General features: G+C 49.6%; 1 protein-coding gene across 1 annotated transcript in view; it reads left to right on the forward strand.

The window, feature by feature from the left end:
• PAMR1 (peptidase domain containing associated with muscle regeneration 1) overlaps positions 1-21,208 on the forward strand; it is a 34,667-nt gene extending 13,459 nt beyond the window's left edge. Inside the window, exons 5-12 of the mRNA XM_083163870.1 lie at positions 300-414; positions 6,748-6,965; positions 8,036-8,143; positions 10,809-11,021; positions 14,217-14,283; positions 15,469-15,701; positions 18,859-19,151; positions 20,185-21,208. Coding sequence (XP_083019996.1) covers positions 300-414; positions 6,748-6,965; positions 8,036-8,143; positions 10,809-11,021; positions 14,217-14,283; positions 15,469-15,701; positions 18,859-19,151; positions 20,185-20,718 — 1,781 coding nt within the window. The 3' untranslated portion in view covers positions 20,719-21,208. The remainder of the gene's footprint in view (positions 1-299; positions 415-6,747; positions 6,966-8,035; positions 8,144-10,808; positions 11,022-14,216; positions 14,284-15,468; positions 15,702-18,858; positions 19,152-20,184) is intronic.
• Positions 21,209-22,929: the final 1,721 nt, after the last annotated feature.

Below are 22,929 nucleotides of genomic sequence, written 5' to 3' on the forward strand. Positions count from 1 at the left end.
CGTTCAGAATCCCGACAGCCAAAATCCCGACAAGGGGGGGACGTGGATCGCCCCCCCCCTGCAGGCTCGCTGCGCTCGCCACGCAGCGGGCCCAGTGCCTCGCTACGCTCGGCACACTAATTTATTCTCCCTCCAGGGGTGTCGTGGACACCCACGGAGGGAGAATGTGTCGGGATTTCGGCGGTCGGGATTCCGGCGTCGGGATTCTGAATGCCAGGATCCCGACCGCCGGGATTTTAACTGCATCCCATATATGAAACCGTTTATAAATAATGATACGCTGTTCTATTTTGCCATAGGATGTGGGGAGGTAATCCAAGCTGGCCGTGGGGAGATCATGATGGAGAGTTACCCGTTTAATGCCCGCTGTGAATGGAGCATCCAAGTCAAGCCTGGATATTCCGTAGAGCTCAGGTAGAGAATGCATTTCCCAACATCCTGCGGAGTCATCCCTGACTACAGGTGTGGCCCCAAGTGTGATGCTGCCAACCTTGGTGTGGCCCCAAAGGTGATGCTGCCAACCTCAGTGTGGCCTCAGGTGTGATGCTGCCAACCTCAGTGTGGCCTCAGGTGTGATGCTGCCAACCTCAGTGTGGCCTCAGGTGTGATGCTGCCAACCTTGGTGTGGCCCCAGGTGTGATGCTGCCAACCTTGGTGTGGCCCCAGGTGTGATGCTGCCAACCTCAGTGTGGCCCCAGGTGTGATGCTGCCAACCTCAGTGTGGCCCCAGGTGTGATGCTGCCAACCTCAGTGTGGCCCCTGGTGTGATGCTGCCAATCTCAGTGTGGTCCCTGGTGTGATACTGCCAACCTCAGTGTGGCCCATGCTGTGATACTGTGGCCCCAGGTGTGATGCTGCCAACCTCTGTGTGGCCTCGTGTGCAATGCTGCCAATCTCTGTGTAGCCCCAGGAGAGATACTGCCAACCTCCGTTATACACATAATGCCCACTGTAGTAGTGCCCCTTACACATAATGCCCACAGTAATAGTGCCACATGCACACCTAATGCCCACAGTAGTAGTGTCACACCTAATGCCCACAGTAGTATTGTCACACTTAATGCCCACAGTAATAGTGCCCCTTATACACATTATATCCGCAGTATTAGTGCCCCCTATACACATAACGCCCACAATAGTAGTACCTCTTATACACATAACACCTACAGTAGCAGTGCCCCTTATACACATTACATCCCCAGTAGTAGTGCTCATATACACATAATGCCCACAGTAGTATAGCCACACCTAATGCCACAGTAGTAACTCAAACCTAATGCCCACAGTAGTAGTGTCACACCTAATGCCCACAGTAGTAGTGTCACACCTAATGCCCACAGTAGTAGTGCCCCTTATACACATTATATCCGCAGTATTAGTGCCCCCTATACACATAACGCCCACAATAGTAGAACCTCTTATACACATAACACCTACAGTAGTAGTGCCCCTTATACACATTACAACCGCAGTAGTAGTGCTCCTATACACATAATGCACACAGTAGTAGAGCCACACATAATGCCACAGTAGTAGCTCAAACCTAATGCCCACAGTAGTAGTGTCACACCTAATGCCCACAGTAGTAATGCCCCTTACACATAGTGCCCACAGTAGTAGTGGCCCTTACACATATTGCCCACAGTAGTAGTGCCCCAAATACACATAATGTCTGCAGTAGTAGTGCCCCTTATACACATAATGCCCACAGTAGTAGAATACCCTCCAACATGACCCATTCTATTAGGTACAAAATGCTCTGTTCCTGGACTTCCCTGCCAGTGGCAGTTACAGAGGTGGGGCTCCAGCACAGTCCAATATTCAAAGAGGGGGGGGGCACATCAACTGTCAGTGAGTCCAGGACAGTGATGTTTGGTGTGGCAGCAGGTGTGGCTCCCCTTTTTGATTATTGGACTGTGCTGCAGGCTCACATCTGTAACTACCACTGGCAGGGAAGTCCAGGAACAGAGCATTTTGTACCTAATGGAATGGGTCATGTTGGAGGGTATGTAGTAGTGCCCCCTATACACATAATGTCTACAGTAGTAGTGCCCCTTATACACATAATGCCCACAGTAGTAGTGCCCCTTATACACATAATTCCCACAGTAGTAGTGCCCCTTATACTCATAATGCCCACAGTAGTAGAGCCACACCTAATGTCCACAGAAGTAATGCCCCTTACACATACTGCCCACAGTAGTAGTGCCCTTTACACATACAGGGTTTGTAACATGGCAGTTAGTAGGTGATTGGCTGGTACTTTATCTTTGTCTGCATTATTTCTCTTGACAAGGCTTAGTACATCTGCCCCTAGGTTACTCTCTATAGATAGAGTGTAATCACCTTTCAGGCATGTCAGACTAGGGGCCTTCAGCTGTTTTGAAACTACAAGTCCCATCATGCATTGCCACAGTTTTACTATTAGGGAATGGCAAGGCATGCTGGGATCTGTAGTTTCACAACAGCTGGAGGGCCAAAGGTGGACTGAAGTAATTACTGTGTGAGTATTAATCATGACTTTCCATCAAATGTCCCTCTTATTGTAGTTTGCTGGAGGAAGGATTCCCAGCAGGCGCAGGTGTTCTTACACAGCCCTGACTCTGTCACAGTGATTACAGTCATTATATAATACAGGTTATATAATGGATTCAGCAAGCCGGGAATTATATGGGAACACCCAACCTAGTCAGACCTGGTGTTACCCCATTACTCCATGCCGCTATAATAATACTCATTAGTGTAAAGTTTGATCATGTGTCATCATTCCTCTAATGAGTGTAGCCGTAGTGATGACACCACTTCCTAGTCAGCCCACAAAATGGCCGCCCCCTCAGGAGCTCAGGCGACGGTTGTAACAGACAGATAATTACATTTTACTGGCCCATTGCAGTAGTTTGTGTGGTAAATAGAAGTATCTTCAGGGCCGGATCTACCACTAGGCAGCTTTAGGCAGCTGCCTAGGGCGCCGGGATCTAGGGGGGCACCACCAAGTCTGCCTATCAAAAAATCAAGGATGTCTGTGAGGATCCTTGTTGTACTTAATGCAGGTGGCTGCTGTGGAACCTCTATAACCTCACCTCCATACTTTCCCTTTAGGCATACTTCCCTATTTTGCTGCCCTCTCTTCATGTACTCTGTTGTGGGTGGCAAAGGGGAGGGTGCTGGGGGCCTCCAGATAAAGCAGAGGTCTTGCCCACCTACCTGAGGGGCTGGGAGGACCACTCAACTTTGGGAGGCTCCCTGCCATTCCAGAATGTTAGGCAATTATGCATTAAGGGGTTGGAAATGGTTCTTGGTGGCAGTATGGGGGGGGGGGGGGGGGCAGTAGGTTGAAGTTTTGCCTAGGGTGCTGAGAAGCCTTACACCGGCCCTGGGTATCTTATGTGGCATTATAAACCCAGGCCATGCTATGTTCATCTAGGCCAGGGGTTCTCAAACTATTTTACTCTGAGACCCTATCAGATGATAATAGTAATTACAGGACCTCAGCTAGTTACTGCAGAAGGTCATCACATCACACGTGTAGTCAGCAGACAGCACATACATGGCAGCATTGTGGAGGCACAGAGTGATGGGAGGAGTCTAATATACCATAACCCATCACATCACACGTGTAGTCAGCAGACAGCACATACATGGCAGCAATGTGGAGGCACAGAGTGATGGGAGGAGTCTGATATACCATAACCCACCACATCACATGTGTAGTCAGCAGACAGCACATACATGGCAGCATTGTGGAGGCACAGAGTGATGGGAGGAGTCTAATATACCATAACCCATCAAATCACATGTGTAGTCAGCAGACAGCACATACATGGTGTCACAGGTGGAGGATCGGATGGAATCGTGGGGGAGATTCTTTAAACGAAAAAATGTGGTAAAAACCCCATTATCAGGGTTTTTACCGCATTTTGGGATGCTCTAAGCATCCCCCGCGACCCCCCACCTCCTCGCACCGACCCCCCCTCACCTGTGTCCGGGCAGCACAGAGCTGTGCTGGCCGGATGTGTGACCTCCTCCTCCTCCCTGCACTATGATCCTCTTCCAGGTGCAGGGAGGAGGAGAGCCCGGCGCAGCGGCGCCGGGTAAGGGAGAGAGGTGAGAGCCGCCGGGACCCGCTGACTCTCACCGCAAAGGACAACTCAATGCAAGAGCTGTCCTTTGCCATAATTATCGCATATGTTAGTGCTTATCCGATAATTATGAATGCGGTAGCCGGTGATAGGGGGTGGTAAGGGGGCGTGGATGAGTTACCAGGACACCCCCCCCCCCCCCCCCCCCCCGTGTGAGTTACCAGGACCACAGATAAATCAGGAGAGGTAGGGTTAAACGAGCAGGTTTAATGAATGACTTGTTCATAAATGGAGAACAATGGGAAAGCACTCAATACTTCTTTGGGGTAAATAGGAGAACAAAGTAAATAGGAGGCAATAAGTTCTTACGGAGGAAATAATATGAAGCAATAAGCTCTTGCGTAAATAATAAAGTTGATGACAGAATACGGAGAGGACTGGAACCATGGAGGAGACCAATGGGAATATTTGTAGTTGAACGGAGAGATTTGTAGCTTGAATAAGGCTGGAGTATAAGGAATAGACCCGATAAGTGTCGGTCGGAGTGGGGCAGCGAGCCGGATCCGACTGGATCAGTGACCAGAGGTGCCGGGCTTCGGCCACGGAGCTAAGTTGGGAATACCAAGGCACTGGGACAGTCAGGAGGTCTCCTAAAGGTGCAGTTGGCTCAAGAGATTTTTTGTTCTGACAAAGGTTTGCCTAGGCAGCCTTGCTAAGGACTCAGGGAGTGGCTGCCATTGGCTGGAATGTCAGGGAAGCCAGGGAAACCTCCCAACCTGACCAATCGTAGTTTGCCCATACTCTTGCCCTCAACAAAGATGGCGGCTCCAGACTCCCAGCACCGCCTGAGCATACTCCGGCTCAACACGACGCTCCCGGGTCTCCCTGCCACGGGACACAGCCCCAGACCCCCGCCGCCTGCTGCCAACCCCGGGGAACCTCTGCACACAGAACAGCCGCCGACGGGCATGGACGGGTGAGTAAACCACCCGCTGTGTCCCGCCGCGGCAGCCTGTGACACATGGCAGCATTGTTGAGGCACAACATGATGGGAGGAGTCTGATATACCATAACTCATCACATCACATGTGTAGTCAGCAGACAGCACATACATGGCCATATTGGGGAGCCATAAAATAATGTGAGGAGTCTGAAGTAACAGACAATTCAACAGATTTTCCAGACTTGATATGAGAAAAGTCATCAGCCTGATGGTCAGCAACATGGAGTCGCGATCCCATGCTGAGAAGGTCGGGATCCACTTTGGGGTCAGGACCCACAGTTTGAGAACCACTGATCTAGTCCATACTGCGGCTGTACTGGGGGGGGGGGGTCACATCCCCCGGGGTGCTGGATTTGATACCCATACATGCATGCAGGAGGGAGGGGGTCAGAGCGGAGCCAAAAGACTCTCCTCGCAACTTTGCAAATCCATGCCACATCCATCAGAGCCAGCTGACCATAGCCTTCAGCCAGTGAACACTCAGGGGCCCCTTCCATGATAACGCTGGGGCCGGGCCCCGCAGCAAGGACTAATGTGTGACAAGAAAGGGGTCAGGCTTCATTAAAACTACAAGGCCTCATTACTGTTCTTACCTCACGCCAGTGTCTTGCTGCTATTAATTAGACCTCTCTGCCCAGGGTTCATGGTGAGGAGTATAAATTATTCAGTGTCCCTGTTCCCTGCTGAACCATTTCTTAATATGTGGCATATTGGGATAAGATTAATAACACGCCAGCGGCCCGGGGCGAGGCGGAGAGAGATGAAATGACAGATTAGGAAGAGCCGGGTCCTCAGGTCCGTTCCACAGTGACAACGAATCTCTCTTTTATTAAAATAATAATATTACCTTTATTAAAATGCAGCGCTCGCCATTCCATCACTCAGTGGAGGCTCATTTCCCTGCACGCCGCGCCATTGCTCGAGCTTCTCGCTGTTTTGTTAACCCCTCTGTGTCACTGCAGCTGCCATACGGAAGAATGTCGACGTGTAATACTGTTACATAGACGACGCGTGTGACACGCTTAGCGCGGGTCTGCACAGATCCCTCGCACTCTGCACGTATAAATCTATGCTGGGTATTAATGGTGATGATTTTATATTGAATTGAATCTGCTTTGTATAATCTCATTAATCATCCTTTTATTCTAGATTGAATGAGTTTTTCATGTTATTTTGACTCCTGAGCATTTGGATCCCCGATTAGCACAGCAGTGTCTCGGTTGACAGTCGATAGGTCGATCACTATTGGTCGACGGGTACAAGGTCGACACAAACAAAAGGTCTATGTTAAGAGTGGCAAAATGTCGACATATCTGTAGTCGACACCTGACAATGTCGACATGCTTTTTCATGATTTTTTTTATTTTTTTATTCTTTGGACTTTTCCACGCTGTACGATCCATTTGGACTCCGATTGTGAGGGATGAAGTGTGCCGAGTGACGCCCCGCGTGAGGGTACGCGCTACACTAATTGGGGGTCCATGTCGACATGGACACAAAAACCATGAAATATCATGTTGGCCTTCTGTCAATGATGATCTAGTGCATGTCGGCATTTTGGTGTCGACCTACTGACTGAGCCCGCTGTCTTGCATCTGACTGTAGTGTTCTTTTAAACGCATGAAGGTATGACGCACTGACGGCCGCGCCCTGTCATCTGTCCAGGTTCGCCATGCTAAGCTTGGAATTCGACTACATGTGCCAGTACGATTACCTGGAGGTTCGGGATGGGGATAACGTGGACGCGAAAATGATCAAGCGCTTCTGTGGTAACGAGCGTCCCCTGTCCATCCGCAGCTCAGGGAATGCTCTGCATCTGCTCTTCCAGTCAGACGGCTCCAAGAACTTTGACGGCTTCTACGCCACCTTCCAAGAAGTTACAGGTAACGCCCTGATCCTGTTCTTCTAGGATTTGTCCATCGCCTACAAGGAGAGCAGATGGGCAGCTCACGAGGTTAATCGCGGGGTCGGACAAAGACCAGAGCTTTATTTATACCCCTTATACCAGGGGTTCTCAAACTCCGTCCTCAGGACCCCCACACAGTTCATGTTTTCTAGGTCACCCGGCAGTGCAATCAGTACTCACTGAGGGCCAGATGTATCAAGCTTCAAAAAGTGATAAAGTAGAGAGTGGTAAACAACCAGCCAATCAGCTCCTACCTGTCATTTTTCAAACCCAGCATGTAACATGACAGATAGAAGTTGATTTGGCTGACTGTTTATCACTCTCCGTTTGATCACTTTTTGAAGCTTGATCCATCCCGCCCTGACACATTTTAAAAGATCCACAGGTGGAGCTAATTATTTCACTTGTGATTCTGTGAGGAGACCTGGAAAACATGCACTGTGTGGGGAGCTGAGGACCGACTTTGAGAACCTGTGCCTTATACAATAACCCGGGTTAGTGTAAAAGGGTTCCTGAAAATAACAGGGCAGTGTAAACGGGTGACCTATTTTTTTTATACAGCGCCAATCCTATTACTCAGTGCTGTACAGAGAATATGTTTCGTTGATGTCTAGTGTGACGGTAGCATACTGTACATTGGAAGGTTGTAGCTGGAACAGGAGTGTCCTTTATAATGTAACATTCTCAACAACCAATAGAAAACAGGCTAACTGCTACGTAGTTCCTCTTTTATCCATAACACAAAATAAATGGTATCCCTGTTCCTATTAGTTAATGACCTTTCCGGCTACAGAAATGGAGCAAAAATACTTTAAAACGCTGCAAAATAAATTGTGTCTTTTAAGAAATCTTGCAGTTGTTCAACACACATTGCCATATGTCCTTTTGAGTCCATCCCATGTCCTATCTGAATCGGTAAATGTCCCTGATCATAGTAGTGATACATCCTACCATAGCGTGTTTCTTACCTGCTTTGCATGTTAACATTTTACTTGTCTGACAAAGGTACAACTGACACGTGTTGTAATATGAATGTGTGTCTTACAGTATGTTCCTCCTCTCCTTGCCTGCATGATGGGAAGTGTATTGTGGAGAAGACCGGTACCTATATGTGCGCATGCCTAGCTGGGTACACAGGAAGACATTGTGAGAAAGGTGAGTGCCCAATCTTGACAGTACCTCCATCACCTGCTTCTGGTCTCTGTGGCAGTGCCAGCAGAGTAGGTCCCACGCACCGGTTTAGTGTCCCTTGTCCATTTCAGCAGCGCCAACAAGTCTCCTTCCAACTGCATCTGGATGGTAAATACCTGGCAGATGTCTGGACCTATGAGGTTAGGTTTAAGTTCCATACATATTTTACATAGTAATATTAATAAGAAACTTATACAGGTCTATTTGGTAAGTGAAATTTAGGCTTTATCCAGAATTTATACTAAGAAAGTCTAAAACGGTTTCAAATGGTTTCCTAAGCTACTATGTTGCCGAATATGCATCTATGTTCCAGTATCAAACACCTAGGGAAAGATTGTCCGATAAAATCTACTAAAACCAGTTCATGTAACACTTTATAAGAGAACACTGAGGAGTACCAACAAGGTTCTGGATGATAATATGCTAACACATCAAAGAGAGACTAAAACATTGACAACTTAAAACACCGCGCCACCTGCTGGACTTCACATACAGCTTCTCAAGCAATCCTTGGCCTGCAGCTGTTGCTGTACTCGCAGCTGTATCCTGATTTTGGTAGGACAGTCCAGATTTTCTGGTGAATGGCACATGCTCTTATTTGACGGAGTTTATGAGGTACTGAAAACAACAAGTGATTCTAGGGTAAATTTGCATAAAATATGTAATTACAAGGCACAAAGGCACCGTTCAGTTCCGTATCAGTACTTACACCAGCCAGGGTGTGGATTAGCTCACAGGCAATGTCTAAGTAGACAGTCAATAGGACACCGAAAATATATCGACTTTTTTGCCAATGTCGACCTGTGTGTGTGTGTCAAACTTTTGGTTTCGACTCATTGACTGTCTACCTAGACATTGTCTGTCTGACTTCTGGTTAACCACTGTCCAGGTACCAGTAAGCATGTTGGTACTTATGTATTATCTGGGCTCCCATGTTAAATGCACGCCATTTTTTCATACCCCTACTATCCAACTACGCATGGAGTTGATTTTACATAGTGTGGCGAGCGCAGCGAGCCACCGTGCCTGAAGTGTGGCGAGGGGACGCGGTCTCATAAGAAAAACGGGAGCCCAGATATTACATAAGTACCAGCATGTTCTACAGTGACACTTTCTGGTCAGGGGTGGTACTGCAACAGCTCCTGAATGACTTTATGCGCAATTTATTAAGACAGGGAGAAAAGTGCGTTTCACTGTTAATGGTTAATGAACAGAGAACATGAACATTTCATGGACATTTTATTCATTCATTCCGCAGCCCATCCGCCTTCTGTCACTCTCTTCCTCGCTCATTATAACTGAATTTATGATGTGAACGTTTTTGTCGTGATTCGGGGAATTTAGTTTCTCGGTTGTCACTTGGGGATTAACCTGAAATCTCGTCTCACTGTATTTTTTATCTCAGTATCTGGCGCAGTGCGCAGGGCTACTATACCGCCTGGCTTATTATATACATAGTCTCTGCTGATATCTGAAGAGTAGAAAGCGTCATTACTAATGTAAATAATGTCAGTCTGTACCAGGGCGATTAAAGCGAGTAGCACACAAGCTTGCCAATCACATAGGAGCCAGGTCGTGATCTCAATTATGGTGACAAGTGAATTTCACAGTACATGTTATAGGACTGAGGATCATTTTGTGACAATCAGAAGCCATAGAAAGTCAGGGCATGATTCACACCTTTTAGCAAGTCTGCAGCTTTTGCCAACAGACAAAACCATGCTGTGTTGCAGGTGGGGCAGATGTAACAGGTGCAGAGAGAGTTACATTTGGTTGAGATGTGTTTAAACTGAAATCTGAATTGCAGCCAGTAATAACTCTGCACAGAAACAATAGAACTCCCCCGAATTTAACTCTCTCTGCACCTGTTACATCTGCCCCCCCCCCCCCTGCAGTGCAGCATGGTTTTGTCCGTTAGCAGAAATTGCAGCCTTGTTTAAAGGTTTGATTCGGGCCCTCAGAATGTGTGTAGAATTATCTATGGCCCAGTGTGTAACTGACATGTTACTGCAGCAATGGAGCCGATTTCGACCTTGCAGAGCAGCGAATTCGCGTATGAGCATAGAAATGTTTATTCGCCGGGGCACTCGCTGTCTGAATGACAGGCAGGGGGCATTCCGCAGTGGACACACAAAATTGGTGGGTGTGCCCATAGTAAGGCTGGGCGGGCACCAGAGAATGCAGGCATTCCCCTGCCTGCTCAGGGTTGGTGGCTAACATCACATGATTTTGGATAATGAGTTGTGTATTTCACCCTGACAAGGTACCAGGTGAGGCAGCCATCTTGGGCGCGCTGCATAGGATTACCCTGGGTGGAATAGGTTACCCCTAGAAGACATGACACAAAATTAAGTCATTGCTGTGTAACGTAAGGTCCCAATAAGACAGTCAGGTCCGTGTATTTATCATCCCATCCACAAGTCTACCAGATGAGGCAGCCATGTTGGCCGCACTACAAATGTACTAATGAAATATCCAACATTTCGGCAAGGTATAGAAACTTACATATCTTAATTGTGACTCCTATAAATAACTCTTTTGTATAAAAAAAAAACATAATTTTTTGGTGTATTTATCTAAGTAACACAAGTTATAAAGTCTGTCCTGTAATGCGCATTTCTGCTCTTAGTTATAGATGAGAAGAGGTGCGCAGACCCCGGAAATCCGCTCAATGGTTACAGGAAACTCTCTGAACAGGCAATTCCTAGTCTCAGGAATAACGTCAGCCCAGGGTCTGTCGTCCACTTCTTCTGTAACAACTCTCACGTTCTCAGTGGGGACCAGGAGAGGAAGTGTCTGGAAACGGGTAACTGGTCTGGGAAGCAGCCGGTCTGCATTAAAGGTAAAACGCATTACACCGGGAGAGAGCAGTAGTGTATGTGCCTGGGTTACACCAGGAGAGAGCGGTAGTATATGTGCCTGGGTTACAGCAGGAGAGAGCGGTAGTATATGTGCCTGGGTTACAGCAGGAGAGAGCAGTAGTATATGTGCCTGGGTTACACCGGGAGGGAGCGGTAGTATATGTGCCTGGGTTACAGCAGGAGAGAGCGGTAGTATATGTGTCTGGGTTACAGCAGGAGAGAGCAGTAGTATATGTGCCTGGGTTACACCGGGAGAGAGCAGTAGTATATGTGCCTGGGTTACACCGGGAGAGAGCGGTAGGATATGTGCCTGGGTTACACCAGGAGAGCGAGCAGTAGTATATGTGCCTGGGTTAAATCGGGAGAGAGCGGTAGTATATGTGCCTGGGTTACAGCAGGAGAGAGTGGTAGTATAGGTACCTGGGTTACAGCCGGAGAGAGCAGTAGTATATGTGCCTGGGTTAAATCGGGAGAGAGCGGTAGTATATGTGCCTGGGTTAAATCGGTAGAGAGCAGTAGTATATGTACCTGGGTTACACCAGGACAGAGCAGTAGTATATGTGCCTGGGTTACATGCTCATTGCCATGTGGGATTACATGCTCATTGCCAAGGGGGAATACATGCTCATGGTAACTGGGAAACAACCACCACCGGGCAGAAGTGACAGCCATTGACAGCCGGGCAGAGAGCAGGGGGCTGCCCGGCTGTATTCAGAGCACAGCAGATCCCAGCTATTTGAAATTATACCCCTTTCACACCAGAAAATGCAGCGACTTACCTGGGAATATGGTCCCAGGATCATGCAGGGACATTGCCGGGTTGGCCCCTTTTACATCAGCCTAGTCCAGGGCTGGGCAACACCGGCCCTCCAGATGTTAGTGAACTACACATCCCATGATGCTTTGCATTAGTTTTGCTATGTGGCCATGCTGAAACTGATGCAAGGCATGCTGGGATGTGTAGTTCATCAACATCTGGAGGGCCGGTGTTACCCAGCCCTGGCCTAGTCCCTGCATTTTCTGGTGTGAGGAGGAGAGAACCCCCCCCCCCTTTTTTTAACCATTTGGCTATATCTCCGGAACCAACTGACCCATTTACATGAGACCAGTATCATATTGAAGAACTTTTAAGTGGGCTTAGAGTGATTTTGGTCCAGTGAAACTGGGCCATTTGGTTCCAGAGTAATCTGCCCTTAAACACCATGAACAGTCATGAAATTACATTTCAGAAATAAAAAAATTGGTTTACCCGCAATATCACTGGAACCAATGGACCAGCCTGGGATCAGATTGAAGGCCCAGCAATTAGGGTTCACCTGAACTCAACCTCAAGCTTCTGTGATGCTGGGGAACTGGCAGCCTTTGGAACTGGGTGGGGGTCGAAATTGGTGGGTACCATATTATCCTATGGGGAAAACGTTCCAGGTTTGCCCGGCTGTATCTCCGGTTCCTGGGGGGGGCTAGCAACGCGGGGCTGGGCTCGTTGGAAAGCCCCAACCCTCAGCTACAAAATTGGCCTATTTGGAGAGTTGGCCTGGGTCTCTCTCTCTCCCCTTCTTTGTCTCTCTCTCTCTCATTCTCTCTCTCTCTGTCTCGTTCTCTCTCTCTCTCTGTCTCCCCCTGAATGTTCCCTGGGACGTTTATCCGGATTACACATGTACAGTTAGACAAATGGATATTTTGCCTGTAATTCCATTTCCAATTCAGGGTAATTGCAGAATATAATCAGAGAAATATGTGTAAGGCTCCCGCCTGTACCCTCTTTCCGCCCACGGCTGGGTTATGGAAGCAGACAATAGCCTGTTCTCAGTGTATGGGAATTAGAAGAAGCAGCCATTCTGCGGAGGGAGTAATGTGTGTCACATTGTTCTGTTACTCAGGTGCTATAGGGGCCCATTTACCATAGGATCACATTGCAATATACGATCCTTTCTCCCAAATTTATGTCTCTGCACACACAGGGACAGGGGCTCACAAAGGAGTCCGTAGCTGCGGTCTGCTTCGCTGTGAGCAGTAGGGTCTGCGCATGGTGTTACCTGAGTGTCTTTGCACATGTTACATCTGCCCCACCTGCAGTGCAGCATGGTGTTACCTGAGTGTCTTTGCAGTTGCACATGTTACATCTGCCCCACCTGCAGTGCAGCATGGTGTTACCTGAGTGTCTTTGCAGTTGCACATGTTACATCTGCCCCACCTGCAATGCAGCATGGTGTTACCTGGGTCTGTTTGCACATGTTACATCTTCCCCACCTGTAGTGCAGCATTGTGTTACCTGGGTCCCTGTGCACATGTTACATCTTCCCCACCTGCAGTGCAGCATGGTGTTACCTGGGTCCCTGTGCACATGTTACATCTTCCCCACCTGCAGTGCAGCATGGTGTTACCTGGGTCCCTGTGCACATGTTACATCTTCCCCACCTGCAGTGCAGCATGGTGTTACCTGGGTCTGTTTGCACATGTTACATCTGCCCCACCTGCAGTGCAGCATAGTGTTACCTGGGTCTCTCTACACATGTTACATCTGCCCCACCTTCAGCGCAGCATGGTGTTACCTGGGTCTCTCTGCACATGTTACATTTACCCCACCTGCAGTGCAGAATGTTGTTACTGGGTCTCTTTGCACATGTTGCATCTGACCCACCTGCAGTGCAGCATAGAGTTATCCAGGTATTTGCTTTTTTTTTGCTTTACTTGCAAACCTGAATCCGGCCCGGTGTACAGTATATAACTTGTATATACAATAGACTGTTTATGTAAATAGCATTGCCATAAAGGGTGATGTATAGACATTACATGGGTCACCGACAGCAAAGGCATTAGTTACGGGGAAGCCTTTATTATAATTTTATATAATCTCCCTTTCAAAAACTCCTTGGAGGGTAGACACATATGGCTGCCAGACACGCACACCTAAACACTCAGTATGGCATGTGACAGGAGAGGGGTTCAAAGGGTATGTGAAGTTTTACTGAGAGATCAAGCTGAAAATCCCTGTGCTCAGTAAATTATGTGCTATGTGACTGTGGTTGCCGTGGTATTCAAATGACACTGTACAGAATTCTGAATAATTAATGCTAGAAATAAACCAAAGAAAAATGATTGATTGATTTATTTAAAAACAACAGCTACTTTTGCCATTGGATTACTGCCGTCACAGACTGCCATCTTTGTTTCAGCGTGCCGGGAGCCCAAGATTCCTGACCTGGTGCGCCAGAAAGTGCTGCCCTCGCTGGTCCTGCCACGGTGAGCTCTAGCGATTACTCTGGCGCTGTATGGTGTAAGCCGATCTACAGTACTTACTAAACATGAAATACATCATTAGTTGTATCTGGGAAAAAAGAGGATTGAGTATGTACTGGATAATCCGGCCTTATGTCATCCATGTTGTGCCTGTCTCTCCAGCACTCCATATATAATCCTGCCGCCCCTCGCCGGCTGTGGGATTCTGTGACATATAATTGTATGGGTTACAAATGCTGCAATAAATCAATGTATAGTACAGAACTACCAAACCCCCCCTCCATGCAGGAGGATCGCTGCGTTATTCTCTCCGGATTCTGTTGATTGGCTGTTGATCCTTGTGATCTCTGTGCAGTTGTATTTCATGAATGAAAGAGAGCGTAGTACAGATGTAACGTAACCACAGCAACCATTGGGATGAGTTGGAATTTTGGAAAGTTTAGCAATATCCCATCGCTAAGCAGCAGAGGGCTTCCCAATACAGGCCAAGGCCCGCCCCCCCCCCCGCTTGTCGGATGCCTCCCCAGAATTACTCCCGGTTGCTGTGGGTTAAGGCTATTATATATATGTCAGCTTATTGCAGGGAAATCCAGAATAGAAGAACATTATCCTAACATACACCCCTGCTGTATAATCCTTCTACTTTCCATGTGTAACCGATAATAATTGGGAGTTCTAGGTAGAGGGAATGTAATTCAGTTCTGTAGACAAGGTCCCTAATACCCCTGCCTTTGTCCCTAATACCCATGCCTTTGTCTCTGATACCCCTGCCTTTGTCCCTGATACCCCTGCCTTTGTCTCTGATACCCCTGCCTTTGTCTCTGATACCCCTGCCTTTGTCTCTGATACCCCTGCCTTTGTCTCTGATACCCCTGCCTTTGTCTCTGATACCCCTGCCTTTGTCCCTGATACCCCTGCCTTTGTCTCTGATACCCCTGCCTTTGTCTCTGATACTCCTGCCTTTGTCTCTGATACCCCTGCCTTTGTCTCGGATACCCCTGCCTTTGTCTCGGATACCCCTGCCTTTGCCTGTGATACCCCTGCCTTTGTCTCTGATACCCCTGCCTTTGTCTCTGATACCCCTGCCTTTGTGCGTGATACCCCTGCCTTTGTGCGTGATACCCCTTCCTTTGTGCGTGATACCCCTGCCTGGGGCTACACTGATAAAACATCTTCTATGTTATTCAGGGAGACACCTGTACACCCCTTGTACCCCTCCACATTCACCAAGGAAAAGACGGAAATTTACCCCACCAAGAAGCCAGCACTGCCACCCAGAGAACTCCCGAAGGGTTACCAGCACCTCCACACCCAGCTGCAATATGAGTGTGTGTCTCCCTTCTACCGTCGCACCGGAAGTAGCAGGAGGACTTGTCTGAAGACCGGGAAGTGGAGCGGGAGAGCCCCAGCTTGTACTCCCAGTAAGTTCCACTTCTGATCTCTGCTGGACATAGGGACTGACGACTATAGATCAGGAGCCAAGGGTAGGGTTCAACAGGTAAGAGTGTGTGACGTGCGGAGCCATGGCTATCCTACCTGTATCAGAGTGTGACGTGCGGAGCCATGCCTTCCCTACCGGTAACAGTGTGTGACGTGCAGAGCCATGCCTGCCCTACCGGTAACAGTGTGTGACGTGCGGAGCCATGCCTTCCCTACCCGTAACAGTGTGTGACGTGCGGAGGCATGCCGTCCCTACCGGTAACAGTGTGTGACATGCGGAGCCATGCCTTCCCTACCCGTAACAGTGTGTGACGTGTGGAGCCATGCCTGCCCTACCGGTAACAGTGTGTGACGTGCAGAGCCATGCCTGCCCTACCGGTAACAGTGTGTGACGTGCGGAGCCATGCCTTCCCTACCCGTAACAGTGTGTGACGTGCGGAGGCATGCCTTCCCTACCGGTAACAGTGTGTGACATGCGGAGCCATGCCTTCCCTACCCGTAACAGTGTGTGACGTGTGGAGCCATGCCTGCCCTACCGGTAACAGTGTGTGATGTGCGGAGCCATGGCTACCCTACCTGTATCAGTGTGTGACGTGCGGAGCCATGCCTGCCCTACCTGTAATAGTGTGTGATGTGCGGAGCCATGCCTGCCCTACCAGTAACAACAGTGTGTGACGTGCGGAGCCATGCCTGCCCTACCGGTAACAGTGTGTGACGTGTGGAGCCATGGCTACCCTACCTGTATCAGTGTGTGACGTGCGGAGCCATGCCTTCCCTACCGGTAACAGTGTGTGACGTGCAGAGCCATGCCTGCCCTACTGGTAACAGTGTGTGACGTGCGGAGCCATGCCTGCCCTACCGGTAACAGTGTGTGACGTGCGGAGCCATGCCTGCCCTACCGGTAACAGTGTTGGACGTGCGGAGCCATGCCTTCCCTACCGGTAACAGTGTGTGACGTGCGGAGCCATGCCTTCCCTACCGGTAACAGTGTGTGACGTGTGGAGCCATGCCTTCCCTACCGGTAACAGTGTGTGACGTGCGGAGCCATGCCTTCCCTACCGGTAACAGTGTGTGACGTGCTGAGCCATGCCTGCCCTACCGGTAACAGTGTGTGACGTGCGGAGCCATGCCTGCCCTACTGGTAACAGTGTGTGACGTGCGGAGCCATGCCTGCCCTACCGGCAACAGTGTGTGACGTGCGGAGCCATGCCTTCCCTACCGGTAACAGTGTGTGACGTGTGGAGCCATGCCTGCCCTACCGGCAACAGTGTGAGACGTGCGGAGCCATGCCTTCCCTACCGGTAACAGTGTGTGACGTGTGGAGCCATGCCTGCCCTACCGGTAACAGTGTGTGACATGCAGAGCCATGCCTTCCCTACCGGTAACAGTGTGTGACGTGCTGAGCCATGCCTGCCCTACCGGTAACAGTGTGTGACGTGCGGAGCCATGCCTGCCCTACCGGTAACAGTGTGTGACGTGAGGAGCCATGCCTGCCCTACCGGCAACAGTGTGTGACGTGCGGAGCCATGCCTGACCAACCGGTAACAGTGTGTGACGTGCGGAGCCATGCTTTCCCTACCGGTAACAGTGTGTGACATGCGGGGCCATGCCTGCCCTACCGGTAACCGTGTGTGACGTGCAGAGCCATGCCTGCCCTACCGGCAACAGTGTGTGACGTGCGGAGCCATGCCTGACCAACCGGTAACAGTGTGTGACGTGCGGAGCCATGCTTTCCCTACCGGTAACAGTGTGTGACATGCGGGGCCATGCCTGCCCTACCGGTAACCGTGTGTGACATGCAGAGCCATGCCGGTACTTGTGTATTATCACAGCGCCCATGATTTCCATCGTAGGGCATTGTACGATCAAGATCGGTTGCATCGCTTCATTGTACAGCCACCCTGATGGCTGATTACTATGTTAAATTCCCCCCCATTGTTAACGCCACCCCCACTATCAATGCCAACCCGAAGCGTGGCGAGCGCAGTGAGCCCGCGAGGGGTGGCGGTACGCTTCCTCCGACCTTTTCATACCCCCCCCCTATCCACGTTGGTGTGGAGTTGATTTTAGATAGTGTGGCGAGCTCGAAGCGTGGCGAGCGGACGCGGATTACTTCACATGTATTTCGCGTCCCCTCGCGGGGCTCGCTGCGCTTGCCGCGCTTCGGGCTCGGTGGCTCGCTGCGGTCGCCACACTATCTAAAATCAACTCAGTGGGGGTATGAAAAGGTCGGAGGACACGTACCGACGTCCGCTCGCCACGCTTCGGGTTGGCGTTGATAGTGGGGTAGCGTTAACAATGGCGGGGCACTTAACATACTAATCACCCATCAGGGTGGCTGTACAATTAAAAATCGGGTCTGGGGGTGCATTTAACATAGGAATCACCCATCAGGGTGCCTGTACAATGTAAAATCGGCTATGATCGCGTCGCATTGCATGCCATTATAATGGCATGCGATGCGACGCGATATTAAAATTGTACAGTCGGCCCTGAAAACCCTCAAATCGGGTCCCACCGCATACCTTAATTAGTGGCATGCGATGCGATGGGCGCCGTGATAATACACAAGTACCGACATGCCTGACCTACCGGTAACAGTGTGTGACACGAAAGACACACTCCCAATTTGTAAAGCGATACCTGTCTCCACCCCCAGATGGGGGTGGGGTCCACATCGCACACGCTGCACCCATATTTGTAAAACCTACCTTCTGGAGTCCAACAGTGGCGGTAGGTGCACTGACGAAATCAGTAGGAAAATAGTGTGGCGGCCATTTCTCCGGCGATCTGTGCAGTGGAGTCTGGGCACTACTCACGACTGAGGATCTACAACTCCGCGCTGCTGCTGCCGACAGCAGCAGCTATATGAAAATCTCCAGAAAAATGACTGCCATCCATTTTTCTGGAGATTCACGTATACGCAATAGGGTCTGAGTGCTCTAGTGGTTAGACCCTACCACACAACGCCCCTGGCACCCTGTTCCATTACATTTTATGGAAGAACATATTCCTAAACATATATACATAGGTGGGGCTTTTCTTAATATTTTATATAATAATAATAATAATAATAATAATAATAATAATAATAATGATCTTATTTTCTGAATGACCAATTCCTTATCTGTGTTGCAGTTTGCGGGAAGCTGGCAAACTTCACTGTCCCCCGGGTAGCGGAAATGCGTTGGCCATGGCAAGCCGCTCTGTATCGCCGGTCTAACGGGGTTAAAGACGCCAGCCTGAAGAAGGGCTCCTGGGTCCTGGTGTGCAGCGGCGCCCTGTTGAATGAGCGCACAGTGGTGATAGCTTCTCACTGCGTGACCGACCTCGGGAAGAGCACCATCATCAAGGTGTCAGATCTGAAAGTTGTGCTGGGGAAATTCTACCGAGACGACGAGCGCAACGAAAAGATGCAGCAGCATTTACATGTCAGTAGCCATGGCAACTGGGAGCAGGATTGTATATAGGATAGCAGTGTTATTCCCATAGGATTCAGGCTGTTCACAACAATAGATGTGGGAAGAGGCTGCGTTAGCTCAGGGTCTCCCCCCACCCCTCCCCCCGAAAGGCAATTGATGTATTAGGCTTAATAAAATTAGAAAAAAGATATATATACTGTATATATGTATAACAGCACAGTTCGCTCAATATTTAAATGCCCAGGTGCCCAGCAGTATTGCCCCAAAAGATAATGTTCACATAATGTAGGTTCCAGAAAATGGTGTTATTGACATTCAGATCAGTCCTTTATTAAACAATCGGGCGCCAATTTCTGGCTTAGTTGCCGTGGGTAACTCCAGCATAGCCTATGGCAGGGCTGGCCAAACCGGTCCAGGAGATCTACCAACGGTCTACGTTTTCCAGATCACCTAGCTGCTGTTGTCGTAACTAACTACCCTCCAACATGACCCATTCCATTAGGTACAGAAAGCTCTGTTCCTGGACTTCCCTGCCAGTGGCAGTTACAGAGGTTGGACTCCAGCACAGTCCAAAATTCAAAGATGGGGTCACATCAACTGCCAGTGAGTCCAGGACAGTGATGTTTGGAGTGGCAGTAGGTGTGGCTCCCCTTTTTGAATATTGGACTGTGCTGCAGGCTCACATCTGTAACTGCCACTGGCAGGGAAGTCCAGGAACAGAGCATTTTGTACCTAATGGAATGGGCCATGTTGGAGGGTATGTAATCACGTTTTCACACATGCTGTATTCATTCCTACTATAGATTCACAGGTTGCTTGAGATACATGAACTGTTGGTAGATCTTGAGGACAGGTTTGGCCACCCCTGGCCTATGTGCTTCTTTCCGTTTTCTTACGGAGCAGGATCCAATTGGATCCCTTTCGGTACCCTCTGCAGTCGCTCCTCATCACTCTGCGCAGGTCATAATCCCGAATGTGCGCTGATCCCTCTGTCAGTGTACCCCAACACCCATCTCTGGTCCTGTGTCTTCTGTCTTTTTAGATCTCGGCAGTCATCGTCCATCCTAACTACGACCCCATCCTGCTGGATTCCGACATTGCTGTCATTAAGCTGCTCGACAAGGCCAGAGTCAGCGACTACGTGCAGCCGGTGTGTCTCGCCTCTTCAGAACTGGACCTGTCCACTCTGGACTCAAGGATGGTCATCAGCGGCTGGAGGATCCTCTCTGACCCCAAAGCCCCAGAATTCAAGAACGAGACGCTACGAGGCGGGCTGGTGCTCCCTGTGGACTCCCTACAATGCGAGCAGCAGTATGAGGAACATGGCATCTCGGTCAGCGTAACAGAGAGCATGTTCTGCGCCAAACAGTTACCTGGAACCGTACCCCAGATCTGTCCCTCAGAGACTGGCGGTATCGTCACCACTCTGTTGCCCGGGACGGCGTCACCGGAGGGCACCTGGCACCTGATAGGACTGGTCAGTTGGGGCTATGACAAAACCTGTCAGCGGGACCTCTTCACCGGTTACACCAAAGTCCTCACTTTCAAGGACTGGCTGGAGAAGAATATGAAGTAGGTGCTTCGGAGAGAGCACGGTAGAAGCCACGGGAGAAGTTCCCTGTGGGCCAACACCCATGTGGGGCCGCCTGTGGCCGGAAGAGGATAGACTGCTGGCGTGGGTGTGTTAGGGGGTAGAGGGTGGCAAGTTGATGTGGTTGTTTTAAGGGGTAAATGGTAGCCCTCTGGCGATGTGGGTGTGTTATGGTGTCCACTTTTTGGAATTTTTTTCCAGGGCCTCTCTAATCTCCCAATCCGCCCATGCCCCAGAGCAATAAGGCATCAGCAGGGCTAGTAAAAGCTCACATCGCATTGGCTGTATCTTATGGTATACGGCAATCGTTGATCATATTGAATGAGCCTCCGGTTGACCCCCGGTCAGTATGGCGTTCTAATCACATGACGCAGAGACCTTGACAGTCCCTATCGTGTCCTGGTTCCTTAGCTGGGTTTTAAATGTACCTTTTGTACTTGATATACGCCTCCAATAAATATTAACTTATAAAGCCTGGAGAGTAACGACGAGTAATTCTACACCTCCATTTATCGAATAAGAGAAGTGTTTACACCTGGGACAGCCGACGGGAATTAGTGCCGGCTGGCTCCGTATGTGTGTATGTCCAAGATACCTATTGCCGGGAAGGGAATTGGCTTCTCATGATTTATGTAGTGTCACAGATATTGATTTTTCCAACTAGATATAGGATCATTTGGATTATTTTTCCCATACTCTAGATGCTCCTACGTTATCCTCTGCCGAAGCCGTTCTCTAGCTCTGCAGACTATTGACTTTCAGGCATTCAGTTGTCTGTATGTATATTACATTATGGGTCTGACCAAAATCTGGGTCACTAAGATGAATTTGCCCCCCAGTAAACCATCTGCTAGAGGGCTTCTGGCTGCAGCGCGTCTCTCCCTGGCAATGTACAGTAGCATGAGATCTGGGTCTGTGCCACAGCTCGCTACCCTTATCCCTGTACAGCGGCCGGCGATGAGGTGCTGACAGGTCTGGCATGTCGGCGGATGATTTATAGAGTGATGGAATCTGAGTCTGCAGGAGCCTAATTAGAGCTCTATGGGGGCCATTGGCAATGATGAGGTTACTGTGCCCTGTGTATGGGAAGCCCTGGGACTCAGATCTTTAGACGATGACGCCTGGTTGGCTAGTGATTGTTAATGAGAGACAGCAGCCTATACAGTATGCTGAATTATCACTGTGCATCTTTTGCATGTATAAATCACTAGCGAGTATGACTTTGGAACATTATTATTAAACTGATCCACCCCATTCCGTTGGAAGAGTTCTACAGCCGCAAATGAGGCTGTGCCGTTAGGTTGCAGTTTAATGGCCCCATTCTGGAGGCTCCGCTAGAGAGGGAAACCAATATAATGTTAGAGCCTAGTGCCCTAGTGTGCCCTCTGGTGCCAGGTGGACTATAGGGCCAAGTGGTTCTTCTCAGCCATCAAATTCTATGTTTCTATAGAGCAGAACCTATTTGGATTGCAGAGCCTGGTGTCAGGTGGTTCGTAGAGCCAGGTGGTCTGCAGAGCAGAGCCAAGTGCCCTGGTGCCAGGTGGACTGCAGAGCCTATTACCCTCATACCAGGTAGGCTGCGGAGCAGAGGGTAATACCCTGGTGCTGGTGGATTGCAGGGCAGAACTTAGTACCATGGTGCCAGGCATAGGTGCCGATTCTGTGGGTGCTTGAGGGCCCGAGCACCCACGTAAATTGATGAGCACCCACCCGCTCAGCAGCGGCTCACCCACCCGTGTCCCACTGCACTCCCCCTCCCTCATCGCTGGCACAGGTACTGCGTGGGCATTTATGTATTTGGCACTGTTGCAATAACTTTAATATTGGAAACAACTGTGCTGCGTAATAATCAGTATTATTTTGTGACCACGCCCCTTTCCCATGAAGCCACTCCCCTAGATTTTTTACTTGAGCACCCACCAGCAAAATCATAAATCGGCACCTATGGTGCCAGCTACAGTAGATTGCAGAGCCTAGTGACCTGGTGTCAGGAGGACTGCAGAGCAGAGCTTGGTGTCAGGTGGACTGCAGAGCAGAACCTAGTACAATGGTGCCAGGTAGATTGCAGAGCCTAGTGCCCTGGTGTCAGGAGGACTGCAGAGCAGAGCTTGGTGTCAGGTGGCCTGCAGAGCCTAGTGCCCGGTGGCCTGCAGAGCATGGCACCCTGGTGCCAGAAGTGGGATGCTAGAAGTGTGA

The sequence above is a fragment of the Crinia signifera genome, chromosome 11, assembly GCF_055691185.1.
Source record: "Crinia signifera chromosome 11, ASM5569118v1, whole genome shotgun sequence".
In the NCBI taxonomy this organism is placed as follows: Eukaryota; Metazoa; Chordata; class Amphibia; order Anura; family Myobatrachidae; genus Crinia; species Crinia signifera.